General features: G+C 45.5%; 7 protein-coding genes across 7 annotated transcripts; 4 read left to right on the plus strand and 3 right to left on the minus strand.

The window, feature by feature from the left end:
- Nucleotides 1–118: 118 nt before the first annotated feature.
- Nucleotides 119–970, minus strand: CCR75_007215 (uncharacterized protein; the record flags this gene model as incomplete). The annotated part of the gene is made up of 1 exon (XM_067965278.1): nt 119–970. The coding sequence occupies one exon, from the start codon at nt 968–970 to the stop codon at nt 119–121; it is 852 nt and encodes a 283-aa protein (XP_067814850.1).
- Nucleotides 971–1,012: 42 nt separating this feature from the next.
- CCR75_007216 (uncharacterized protein) lies at nt 1,013–2,696 on the minus strand (the record flags this gene model as incomplete). The annotated part of the gene is made up of 3 exons (XM_067965279.1): nt 1,013–2,303; nt 2,397–2,517; nt 2,667–2,696. The coding sequence occupies 3 exons, from the start codon at nt 2,694–2,696 to the stop codon at nt 2,272–2,274; spliced, it is 183 nt and encodes a 60-aa protein (XP_067815423.1). The 3' UTR covers nt 1,013–2,271.
- CCR75_007217 (uncharacterized protein) lies at nt 1,143–1,899 on the plus strand (the record flags this gene model as incomplete). The annotated part of the gene is made up of 2 exons (XM_067965280.1): nt 1,143–1,214; nt 1,279–1,899. The coding sequence occupies 2 exons, from the start codon at nt 1,143–1,145 to the stop codon at nt 1,897–1,899; spliced, it is 693 nt and encodes a 230-aa protein (XP_067814849.1).
- On the plus strand, nt 2,064–3,295 carry CCR75_007218 (uncharacterized protein; the record flags this gene model as incomplete). Its single annotated transcript, XM_067965281.1, has 5 exons — nt 2,064–2,141; nt 2,204–2,266; nt 2,341–2,464; nt 2,547–2,843; nt 2,933–3,295. The coding sequence occupies 5 exons, from the start codon at nt 2,064–2,066 to the stop codon at nt 2,950–2,952; spliced, it is 582 nt and encodes a 193-aa protein (XP_067815136.1). The 3' UTR covers nt 2,953–3,295.
- Nucleotides 3,296–4,095: 800 nt separating this feature from the next.
- Nucleotides 4,096–6,504, plus strand: CCR75_007219 (uncharacterized protein). Its single transcript, XM_067965282.1, has 4 exons — nt 4,096–5,455; nt 5,524–5,589; nt 5,647–6,139; nt 6,236–6,504. The coding sequence occupies exons 1-4, from the start codon at nt 5,357–5,359 to the stop codon at nt 6,448–6,450; spliced, it is 873 nt and encodes a 290-aa protein (XP_067815135.1). The 5' UTR covers nt 4,096–5,356; the 3' UTR covers nt 6,451–6,504.
- Nucleotides 4,697–5,131, minus strand: CCR75_007220 (uncharacterized protein; the record flags this gene model as incomplete). The annotated part of the gene is made up of 1 exon (XM_067965283.1): nt 4,697–5,131. The coding sequence occupies one exon, from the start codon at nt 5,129–5,131 to the stop codon at nt 4,697–4,699; it is 435 nt and encodes a 144-aa protein (XP_067814996.1).
- A 25-nt stretch (nt 6,505–6,529) lies between the features above and the next one.
- On the plus strand, nt 6,530–7,886 carry CCR75_007221 (uncharacterized protein; the record flags this gene model as incomplete). Its single annotated transcript, XM_067965284.1, has 1 exon — nt 6,530–7,886. The coding sequence occupies one exon, from the start codon at nt 6,530–6,532 to the stop codon at nt 7,496–7,498; it is 969 nt and encodes a 322-aa protein (XP_067815158.1). The 3' UTR covers nt 7,499–7,886.
- Nucleotides 7,887–12,279: the final 4,393 nt, after the last annotated feature.

Raw genomic sequence — 12,279 nt, forward strand, 5'->3', positions numbered from 1 at the left:
TCTTTTGCTGCTTAAGACCAAATGCTAATTGCTTTGATTACAACTACACTATCTTGGGTAAATATAAATCTTGCACGCTCACCACTTGAAATCCTTGACAAGTCAACTCGTCGTCAGGTTAACGCCGCGGTGCCTGGCGCTGTGAGAATAGCCTCGTGGCGCTCGATGAGAATTGAATTTTGCTTGGTGACGCTCTCGAAAAAAAACTGGTTGTTGCAATGGGCTGGTGGCTGTCGACCCGATTAGTGACAAAAGCAAACGATTTGCGAGCGTTGTAAGATGATGAAGGAGCTTGAACAAGTTGTCTAGAATTCGACGCCTTGGCATCAAAATCTGACAGGTCCATATTTTTTCCCCTAACACCACTAAGCCGTGGCTTTTGAAGCACTAGCTCTTTTTCAGCGCTGCTTTCACCCGCTCGGTCTCGCTTGCTCGATGCCTTCCGTGGCGTATGGATATGCATTGGCCGCGTGAGATGACTTACGATCGCCGTTGATGGTGGTGGTAGTGAACTTAAAAACGTGGGATTTGAAGCAGCTTTTGAAGCGAAAGAAAAATAGCTGGTAGGGGCTACTACAATTGGTTTTGGTACCGCGTGGGTTAAGGTACTTGGCAAAATGTGCGCTACGTGCTGTTGCGACGTCTTGGCCCGCTTCCGATGGACAGTGTGGCGACCAGCTGGTCGAGCCAGGTCAAATGCTTCACTCATGAGCTCCTCACTACTGCCAAACTGCTGAAAAAAAAGCTTTTCCGTGCTAAGGAGGGAAGCCTTGGCAATGCGCTGGCGAATCTTCGTGCGAGGTGTTTTAGAAGGCATAGGCGTCTCGTCCGCCATTTCCAAAGCGCGCTTGGTGCGTCGTCCGCTGCCGCTTGGCCCGAACGTCTTGCGGATGCATGCTCGTGCCTTTGCTAGGCGCATCTCGCCTGCAGAGTCCATTGGAGACATCATAAACAGGCCACTGTCTTGCATGTTTTGGTACAGAAAATTAAGAAATGAGAGACAAGGTGACGCTGGGGGGGCTGTCAGATGTCTTTTTTATTAATTCAAATGTTTGAAAATGAATTTAAGTAAACCACATTTCGACTATGAGACCTGGCGTCCGAGCTTTCTCCTTGGTCGGGTAGAGTAAAAATTATTGGAAATGATGGAGATAGAATCGACGATATCGGAGCTGCTATCAAAGTGCGAGAAACAGAATGTCGATCTTCCGGAGGTAATTATTGTGCTACATTTGTGCGACAGTATATCAAGCGAACAATTGATCATACTGCACGCAGAATCCGTGGCAGGCACTTCGTGTAACGATATCAGCACTTCGCAACAACAAACATCAGAAAAAATTGCAGATTGAAAAGGCTTTTGAGCAACTTCTGAGCGAGTTCGGCAAAGATCTTTTACTGACGGAAATTGCAGGCACGACGGCGGAGTCGTCTCGCGGAGTTGACCATCCAGAAGCCACAGCTTTGCAGGAAATGCCTAAGCGAAGCCGACGCAATCTCAGTATTATGAAGAAAGGCTCTGATCGGCAGGCTAAGGTTATAAGTTCTAAGGCTACTAGGGAAAAGAAGACGAAGGCCCCGAAAAAAAATCGCATTCAAGAGCAAGTGGAGGCCATGCCTGCCGTGCGAGACGAAAACCAGTTGCTTGTAAACCAATTGGTCCAATTAGGTGATTACGAGATGAAAAATGGGTACACGCAAAGAGGGCTTGCTCGTCTTCGAGCTGCAAAGGAGATTCGCAACAGTCAGCTTGTCATCACCTCGGGAGCACAAGCGAAGAAATTGGACCATGTGGGTCCGGTGATGGCTACAAAAGTGGATCAACTCTTGAATGAAGGGCTAGAAGCAGCTTTGAGCGAATACAACACCGACACTAAAGTGCTGCCAGGGTCAAAGTGACGTGCATTTTTGTTTAATGAGTTGAGTTAAGTGAGTATCTAGCTAGCATGTATCAGTGACAAAGTAACCATTTTTTTTAATCGTAATATTTCAAAGTAAACCTCGTCCCTTGACAAAGTGACCAACTGGCCTTTATGCATTATCATATTAGCACAATAGCAACGATGAATTTTGATCAGGCACAACGCTTGCTCGCTGATCTCGTAGCTAAATGCGAGGCTGCGCACATCCACCTCCCAGAGGTATGAAGTGGATAATGTGTAAAGTCATTTCTTGCAAATTATGGAACTTACTTTCAACGAAGGATCCATTGGAGGCGCGTGCCGAAGCAGTGGAAGCAATCATACACTCAGCTCAGAAAGGAATGGTAGGCTAGTGTTTGTCGCCGCTTGTAACAGCGCGGACTAATCGAACGCAATGTGTTTTTTATTGTTCGTCAAGCCAAATCTTGAAGACGCGCAAGATCAACTTACAAAAAAGTTTGGCCTTCAGCTTACTTGGAAGCAGCGCTTGAGGGATGAAGAAGATAAGCGTCGGCTTCGCCGCTCTTCGCGCCCGAAAAACGGTAACTTTTGAACAAGCTATCAGACTTGCACACTCAGACTTGCACACTCCACACTAACACCCAATCAATGGCAATGATAAAGAGAATGACCAAAATTATAAATCAAAAATCGCAAAAGGAAGTGAAATGGATACATATAAGCGCTTAACGCCTAGCCAAGGCCAAAACAATGCTGCAAAAGAAAATTCAAAAAAAGTGAAACTTTCTCATGATTCAACTTTGAGTGGAACATCTGGTGAAGCCGCAGAGAAGCAATTGCAGACAGCAGCCTTGGAGGGGCGGGAAAATCTCGTTACTGATGACGATAGCTCTGTAGAGAGCGGTCAAAGCGGTGCGGTACTATCGGATCTTGAAGATTTGGACGAAAGCAATGATGAAGGTAATAACTATATGAGAATGACGCCTATTTTTAGCTTGTGATTTTGTCAGCGCAGTATTCGAGTGATTGTGGCTTTTTTTTGCCATTAGGTGCGCCGTCTTCAATCTAGCCCAATTCATCCGATGATGAGGTTGATAAAGCATCCGATGACGACAAAATGTCGCGCGAGATTATCTTACATCCACAGAATGGCACAAATCATCTAATGTTGAGCGCAGAAGATTTATTTTTATTAAAAATTACCCGTACTGGAAGTTAAGTACATATCGTCGAGCTAAACAAAAATTGCCTTTGCTTTCACCATATTTGAGATCGTTTCGTTGCCAAATATCTCCCCAGCTCACGTTATCTCAAAGCATTCTCTTTCGAAAGCTTCTGCATTGTGATCATATTTGAAACACTGCTATTTCCTTATGCGACTACAGTCTTTCCGAACATGGATGCTGAATTGACAGGGTACTGTTTTGCAGCCGCCGATCAATCTAGCGATTTTTAACTGAAATGGGCTGGAGAAACTGCTGCTTTTTAAAAATATAGTCCAGGGTATTTCTGTATGAGCATTTTAAAAATGAGGCATTTTTTTAAATGCCTCATTTTTATTTAAGAAATTGATTATATTGTAAAGTTATTTGCTAGGAATTTCTCGTCCAATCGACGAGTCTTAAAATGGTTGGCCATAACGTTGGCGACTCGCCTCATCGTCTACCAGTTTCCAATTTAGCCAATGCATAGTTTATTAATTCTCAACTGGACTTCTGGCGAGGTCTCCCTTTCACAGTGGAGATCCCAGGGTCAAGCACTTCGCCCCGATTCAGACTGCACAGCTTCTAATACCGCAAGGTTGAGGAAGTTTCTGTACGGTCCAAACTTTTGTGAGGGAAAAGCGACGCAAACAGTTGAATAAAGACGTCTTGGTTGTTGAGCATCTGGACCGCGATTCAATTTCGGTTGCCTCGCTGGAAAACTTGCTCCATCTGATTGACGGCTCCATATTCCCAATCTTTATGCTAGTCTCTATGACAATAATGCTGGAGACTAACCATGGTGCATACATTTTTACTATCAATCTATACTCTTTATTTATATTTTTTCGCATTCACTTCAGTTGGATGCTGTTAAGCTAAATTTTTGTTAGTTTTTAAAATTTATTTCTGTAGACACTTCTCGTCATAATTACCAAAAGTGACAGAAACATGCACTGTACGTCTGGCCTAAATACAATGCAGGCGGATTTTTGTGAGCCGTGTGGGTTATGGTATCCTCCGAACCAGTGAATGTCTGAGTAATATACCAAGTTAAGGTTTCTGAGGACGTGAGGTGATTTGGTCACTTAGGCATGTATGTTAATGCCAACGTAACTTGCCTCTACTGTCCAGATGATATTACTTCCTGTACCAAAGACATGAAATTTCACGGCTTTATAATGGAAGTCAATTTATGTTTACTAAACGCTACAGCTCGAATACATTTGATCCATATCTTATTGGCCTTTTAATTTAAGCAAGTGGGCAACACTCAGGACGTCCAAAGTAGAATCCGCATTTTCAGTAATTTAAAAATGCACACTGCGGCCGGTAGGAAATTTTAATGCGGTTTTGTGTTTGATTAATGCTATATCGAAACAGTACAGCGCGTTGTAGAACACAGAAATTTGAAAAGATGAAGTACATGCTTCCCGTATACTCGCAGCTTCAGCGTCGCAACAATACAAATTGCTAAAAAGAGCTACTGTTTGCACAAAGAAATTGTAGCACAGCAATATCAAATAAATCTGGTGAAGCCCACAGTATGAGAAGATTTATTAAATAAATGCTCCCGCCCCGCTTGAACTCGATTCGATGTCTGCAGCAAAATTATTCGGCCCCCTCGCGTCGGTAGCCATCCTGACCACCACGGCGGAACTCCGGGTTAAAATCGCCTGATGGGCCAACGCCCTTATCCTTGTCAAAGCGACCACGACCAAAGCCGCCAGCAGACGGGGCCTGCGGACGTGTAGGGCGAGCAGCTTGCTTCTTGAGTGTAGCCGGAACGATTTCAGCAGGCAGGTGCAGATAGGAGCGCAGGTACTCAATTCCCTCATTCGTTAGATACCAGTAAAACCACTGCCAGTTAAATGTCTCCTTGACATAGCCACGAGATTTAAGTGATTGCATAAGCTTGATGACCTGAAGGTTAGGCACGTCAACGGCTTCATGCTTCGGCAGCGAAAAGTCTTTTTTCGCCACCATTACGCCTTCTTTGAAGAGGTACGAGTAGACAGCAATACGATTTGCCTTGGAAACTAACATGACGACAATCGAGTCCTAAAAAGCTTGCCGGCGAGTGCGGATCTTCACGGGAATTAAGTGTCTTGGTGTTGAGATAAACCAGAATACTTTTCATGAGCCTCAGCCAACCAATGCGCTGAATACACCATTGGCGTAAAAGAAAAACAAAACTTGTTTTAAGCCTATCGCGTTATACAAGTCAGCAATGGCGACGTCCAGAAGCGGCTGATTTTGTGCTCCGGCCCAATGGCAGAGAAGGCCGAGGTTTACTCAGTGCTAACCGACTTGACGGCAGGCACGATTGGCGGCATTGCAGGTGTCATCGTTGGACAACCATTTGACACTGTATGAATGAGTTTGAACCATGGTGTGGATCTGTGCGCTGGGCATGTAGCTAATTATGAGTTCTGCAGGTCAAAGTACGGCTGCAGACATATAGCAAATTTTACGACGGCGCAATCGACTGTGCTAGTCAAACGGTAGGTATTGGCCATGCAATAAAGCGCATGAGGACTCATAGATAGTATTTGGTGCAGTTGAAGAATGAAGGTTTTGCTGGTTTCTTCAAGGGCATGACGTCGCCCGTTATTGGCAGCGCTGCGACGAATGCTGTTATGTTTGCTGTTTATGAGCGCATGCTCAAAGCGATCGATGACGACCCAGCAAATGCTAAGCTCGAGTCCGTGTTCTATGCTGGAGCTATCGGAGGCTTTTGGCAAACTGTTCCACTGGCACCAGCAGAGCTTATAAAGTGCAGACTTCAGGTACAAAATGGACGCAGGAGTAGTCACTATCAAGGTCCGATGGACTGTATACGTCACATATATAAAGCCAGGGGTACCCCAGGGCTTTTCCTTGGCTTCACGTGCACTTTGTGGCGTGAGGTTCCATCGTTTGCCGTTTACTTTTGGCTCTACGAATACACCAAGCGCTTCATGGTCGATAGCGGCATCAATCCTGCTACATCCATGTTAACTGCTGGTGGCATTGCCGGTGTAGCGTCATGGGTGGTTTCCTACCCATTCGATGGTACGTAACTGATCTGCAAGCTCTGGCTCCGTGGCATGCACGGGTCGGACGAATACGGTAGTGATAATAATGTGCGTTATGTTTTCGTTTCAACAGTGATCAAATCAGCGATTCAGACGCTTCCAGTCAATTACAAGCCCGGTGAACACAAAATTGCTTACCAGTCTCGCCAACTCTATCGTCTCGGTGGATGGCGCATCTTCTTTAGCGGCCTAGGTACTGCTTGTGTCCGGGCATTTCCCTGTAACGCCGTAACCTTTTACGGGTACGAGAAATCATCCGAGTTGCTTAAAAACGTGATACGGGATTAAGCATTTCCCAAATATAAAATGCGTTTTAGAAATTTGAAGTTGTTTCTAATGTGGCGCACAGCACCTTTCTTCAGTTTCGATGCGTTTTCTTTCAGCACTATCTCGCCCTAATCTTTGTCAGGCGTTGCCGTATCGTCGCTATGCGTCTAAAAGCAATCGTGAGCACATTGTAGACTGGATGACTAGCCCCTCTAAAATAATTAATTTGGAATCGACACAATTCGAGACGCTGTCGCTGGGTTTTGCGAATAGGGATGCCACTTCTGGCGTGCTGCACTTGAAGCTCAACCGACCAAAGGTTGTAAACGCCATGAATATGCAGATGTGGATCGACCTTTCTAAAGCTTTTGAAATGGTGGAGCGGGATTTAAGCGTCAAAGCGGTCGTGGTATCTGGAGAAGGTCGTGGCTTCACCAGCGGCATGGATCTCGACGTCTTTGCCCAGATGCAGACGGTTGCGATGGAAGAGTCTTGTGATGGGCGAAAGCGAGAGAAATTGATGCGCACAATTAAAAAGTTTCAAAATGTCATTTCTGCTCCCGAAAAGTGCCGAGTCCCGGTCATTTCGGCGGTTCACGGGCCTTGCATTGGTGCTGGCGTGGACTTCATCACGGCTTGCGATCTATGCTATTCGGACGTGAGCGCTGTCTTTTCCGTAAAAGAGGTTGATCTAGCCATCATCGCTGATGTAGGCACTTTGCAGCGTTTGCCAAAGCTGATTGGTGAGCGCCCGGCTAAAGAACTCGCATTTACGGGTCGCGACTTTGGTGGACTTGAAGCCGAAAAGCTTGGACTTGTGCTTAAAGCTTTGCCAAACAAAGAGAAGCTCATGAAGTATGTGGAGAATTTAGCAATGATCATTGCCAAAAAGAGTCCGCTCACTATTCGAGGCATCAAGAAGACGATCCATTACCAACGGGAGCATTCGACAATGGATTCACTAGAGCAGATTCGCTACCACAATGCTGCCGTTTTGTACAGTGATGATTTGGCTCAAGCAGTTGGTGCTGTTATGAGCAAGACAGATCCCAAGTTTCGGAATGATTAGAATGCCTCTGGAAATCTGTGTGTCTCGTGTTGATCTCATGAAGGAATGCTATGAATAACAATTGAGTTTTACTCAATTAGATCGATTTCGGATACTCCAGATCAAATGTATCTTTCTTCAACAGCTTTGCTACGGAGAACGCACATCGTCTTTTTTGTAACGAAGATTTGTGAGGGCAAAAGTTAAACTTAAGCGACGTTTGCTACCAAATTGAACTTCGTTGCAGTCTTTTATAAGTTTGCAATGTGGGGCTTTTCAGTGCTAGCATTTTAATGTCTTGAGAGCTGCCACTTTGGCCGAGTTCATCTTGTCATCCATTAAAGCTTTTGTAATGGGGCACACATCGGTTGGAGAACCGTTGTTGTGGTACATTTACTTTATGGGTAAAATACCCTTTTATCTAATTTTAAAATAGTTAGTTACTTAAATTACATTTATTATGGGTAACAAATGTGGTCGCCGCTGGCGGCCAAAATCTATTTTTAATTAGCTAGGGTAGGGTTTTTAGATTTCAATAATTAAATAAAGTGCAATTCCCTTCTTTTATCTTAAAGCGTTAAGTGGATTGATCTGTAAGAGATAGAAGCCTTTCTAAGATATATCCTCTTGGGCACTAGTTGCCACTTGGTTCTACGAACCCCTGAATTCCTTGAACTGGGATTCCTTAAGCTTTAATAGCTTCTACGACTCCCTAAGTTGTTAAACCCATTAGTTCAATAGAACTAAGTGACTCTCTGAGTCTGAAAGTCTTCCTCTGATTTAAAAAGCGAGGTAGCTCCTCTACAGCTTTAGTGTATACGATTAAAACCCACATACAATGAAAAATTGACATTCTAACTTTCATTCAAAATGTCAACGTAAAACAATATTTAAGTTTTTAATAATTACTTCTTCAAACCCGGTTGCTATTGAAAATGTGGCGTGGTTCACTCTAAGGAAATTGTCCCCTTTTATTATTCATGGTATCAACGTGTCAGCCATTTATATCTGGTGGCAGAGTCTATATTAGTGTAAGAAAAAATTAGAAGTTCTTAAGAAGAGTTTAATTCTCGTTTTATATATATCTTCCGTGCCTTCCTAAGGTATGCGCTGTAATCTTCAAGAGCTAGATCCCCTTTAAAGGCATAGACCTGGTTTTTAAAATTCTTTAGTCCTTTAAATCAGAACTATAAAGCTCGACTAGCTAGTTTTAACTCTATGAGCTGTTGGCTTATTTTTTTCCATGATATTGCAGCTCTTCAAGCTTATATGCCTCCCTTTGATTAAAAAAAGGTAAATAGCCTTGCTTCACTTGGTAGCACTCTACACCTGAGTCTTACAGAATGATCCTCTGTGAGGACCATTCGCTTCCGAACCTCTTGGAGGCTTAACGCTTAGCGTTTAAAAAGCAAAGAAAAAGCTTCAGTTGGGGATGAGCAAATGAACAATATCCTGTAGGCGGGCACGTCGCAATGCGGCCACGCTCTACTTAGACACACAGCCTAGCACAGCGAGGAAGCGGTTAATCCAGCTTCTCTTGCGTGCACTGAGGAAGTTGTGGTGGGCGCCTTAGCAATCTCACCCAACGCACTAAGAACTCTCGTTAAGTGTCGTCACGGGTGCGGTAATCTGGCTCCTCGTGCGCACTTACTAAGTAGAAAGTAGTTTTCAGACTGATTTATATTTAATCGCATTAAATATAAATACCTATTTTTACTAATCAAAATATCATCTTTACAGATTACACTAATACGTATTGCGAGCATGTATATTTAGATATCTCGCGTAAAGGATGACGCTAGGCGTCATCCCTCGTAATGTGAATGCACCTATGTGCATCACATATACAAGGATTGGTCACAATTGTTAATCACACCCGAGTGCTGGGTCTAATTACATTATTTAAGTAATGCACCATCCCGTTAAGTACGCCAAGCGTACTTAACGGGGACTGTGTGACATTAGCGCAACTTTAGTCCGTTACAACACCCCCCCCCTAAAGAATAAATTTACATTTTAAATTCGTCAAAGGGGAGCGAGGAACAGCGAGCGGCTTTACGCGCCGCTAGATCACTTAATCACTCTAGCGACCTGTTTCCATACACGGCGCCAAAGATGCCACCTAAAAGGGGCCACAGTGGTGTGTCGTGTGCGAAGACACCCACTCAACCTCGCACCAAGCGCACGCGCCGCGTTAATTCGTAGGCCGCGTCTGATGCCTTAGTCGGAACGCAGACAGCCACTGCTGCTATCGCGTTAACAGGGCTAAAAAATCCATCCCACTTTAACAGTGAGAATATTGATCCGTCGCTCATTGTCGACTACAATGAGTCGACACCGTTGCCGTCAGCTCATAGTAGTGATGCGGACAACGAGCTCATGAGGAATGATGATGGCGCATTATTGCCCATCCAAACTTCTCTCATGGCTCACAACATGGAGACAGCATCATTTACGAATGCTGTCTCGTCGTCTGCGATGGAAAGCGCAGTGACAGGTAATGAGAGCGCTGCCTATAAAGGCGCAACCGCTTCTTTGTTGGGTAGAACCACAACGCCTTATGCTCAGACCGTTATCCATAATGGTTCTGACATAGAGGATTCTGAGCTTGAAGTTCCGCCGACGACACGTGAACGTGCTCAGTCGGTGTCACAAGCCAGTCGTTTTGAACGTGGCTATGTGACGGGTAGCATATCACTGATGCCCCCTCCATCTAAATAGTCTCGACTAAACTTGCCAAGAGCGTCGCTCCTAGAGCGCGCTCTTCTAGACGCACATAATAATTATGGCGTCTTTCAATCATGGAGGGCTCGGGGAAAATCGCTTGGGCGTATTTTCCCGACCCGGTCGTGTTGCGTTCAAATGAAACGCCCAACCAATACGAGGCGGAATTCCTGCGCCGCATTCGTCCGCATTCCGATGCGATGGAATAGCGGTCGCAACGAACTAATTTCGCCCGCTTGCGTGTGAAAGAAATGATGGGCGGTACTGTAGCCCCTGTTTCTTCTCACAACGCTGCTTCTGCTAGTCCATTTGAAAACAAGCGAAGAGGCCTCGGCTGTTGCTCCTTTTCATAGGCAGCCACCAAGCCGGGCAAAATACGTAGGTATCGATCGGTTCCCAAAAGTCGAAATCCTTCGGGTAACCTTTCTATTGGACGTGGATCTGATACCTTTGCCGCACGGAGCGATGGACAAGCAATCTTCCGAAAAAAGCGTTGATTCCCCCCGCATCTATCAGTGCAGGCGGCGCCCGATAGGAGTGGCGATCTCACCCACCTACTCGCAGCTGCCTTACCTTCGTCCGTTCAGTCACAGGCGTTAAGCGCTGCTGGACGACGTATTGCGGATCTCGAGGGTCAAGTCTCGCGACTGACCTCGGATCTTTTTGATGTCCGAGCGAAGGCTCGTCAGGGTTATGAACGCCTGAAGACTCGCTTGGACCTCTTTGAAAGGATAATGCTGAGGGATCCGCGTTACTCGCGTGATGTCCCTCGCTCTCCGGGACCTGTTCGTGGTGGGAGGAGTCGGTCGGCTGATAGCTTTTCGCCTTCTCTGTCTCCCTCTCCTCACCCGAACGACGCTCGACTCACAGTCGGTGTCACCATTGGCCTCCTTAGACGGATGGGGGTATGTGACCTCAGTTGGTTCTACATACCTTTTAAGACGACCCACGTAAAATATGGGGTGTCTTTGTATATACGAGGGAAGGGTGAGCCTATAATTAAGGTCTCCAACCTCTACTACCATCGTAAAGGGTCCAATGAAGCGTGACAACAACTCCGTAGTACCTCCAGGTAGTACAGAAATTGCATTCTTAGGTAGGGTAGCAGTACTTAATAGTACTTTTTCACCCACTCTAAAGCGTTCATTATTTTTGCGACCATTTCGGTCCGCATATTTTTTTTGCTTGTCCTGTGCGCTTGCCATTGTGCCACGGACTTTTCGTGTGATGGCTAATCGCATATCCACAAAGTGTTAAGCATCGCTTACGCTTTTAGCATCAAACTCACCTATGATACCGCTGAGAGTCGGTCATAAGGCGTAATTTTATTGACCACAGCTAAATTAGCAGGGTCATTAGGGTAAGTTTCTTTCGTTGAGATGGTACCCTCGCGGGTCATCGTCATATTGACGAAACTATCCCCTTTTTCGCACCGAACATAGACAGGGGCACTTCCCACTAAGACTCGGGCTGCGCACAAACGAGACTGGCGTCCGAGGATGGCGCAGTCCGTTAATATAAAACGGTGTCTCACCCGTACTGGCGTGAACACCGTTATTTATAGCGAACTCCACAAAAGGCAATTGCTTGATCCATTCTTTGGGAGTTGCTATTGTGCGTAACACATCGGCTACGACCCGATTGGCAGGTTCTGTTTGACCACCGGTCTGGTGATGATCTGTGGTCGACACGTGGAGCTTGCTTCCTAGCAGCTCAAACACATGTCGCTAAAAATCAGACCTAAAACGTGGATCGCGGTCCGATACTATGGAAAGGAGCTCGTGAAGGATCATCAGCTTGAGATCTGTGTCATGAGGCACATAGATTCTCAAGGGGTCACAAGATGACAGCTAATGCCAAAATAGGCCATCGCTGTAGCGAAAGCGATTTAGCTTAGCTTTCAGGTGCGACTGAAGGGTTTCCTTTCGTCCACCGAAGTGATCCAACAGCAGGCGACAGTGGTCGTCCTGACTGTAGCTCTATTTTTATCTCAGAGGCCAATGAGCTCGTCACGTGGTATGCCTTCATGGCTGCCAACGTCGACGGCTGAAATTGTGCTTTAGCACTAGACACACTTT

The sequence above is a fragment of the Bremia lactucae genome, linkage group LG3, assembly GCF_004359215.1.
Source record: "Bremia lactucae strain SF5 linkage group LG3, whole genome shotgun sequence".
Taxonomy (NCBI): domain Eukaryota; phylum Oomycota; class Peronosporomycetes; order Peronosporales; family Peronosporaceae; genus Bremia; species Bremia lactucae.

Bases quoted from the DNA above. Each gene is read 5' to 3' on its own strand.
- CCR75_007219 (XM_067965282.1), top strand. From the start codon at position 5,357: ATGGCAGAGAAGGCCGAGGTTTACTCAGTGCTAACCGACTTGACGGCA. The intron at 5,456-5,523 runs GTATGAATGAGT...TGAGTTCTGCAG, and splicing joins TTGGACAACCATTTGACACT to GTCAAAGTACGGCTGCAGAC. The intron at 6,140-6,235 runs GTACGTAACTGA...TCGTTTCAACAG, and splicing joins GGTTTCCTACCCATTCGATG to TGATCAAATCAGCGATTCAG.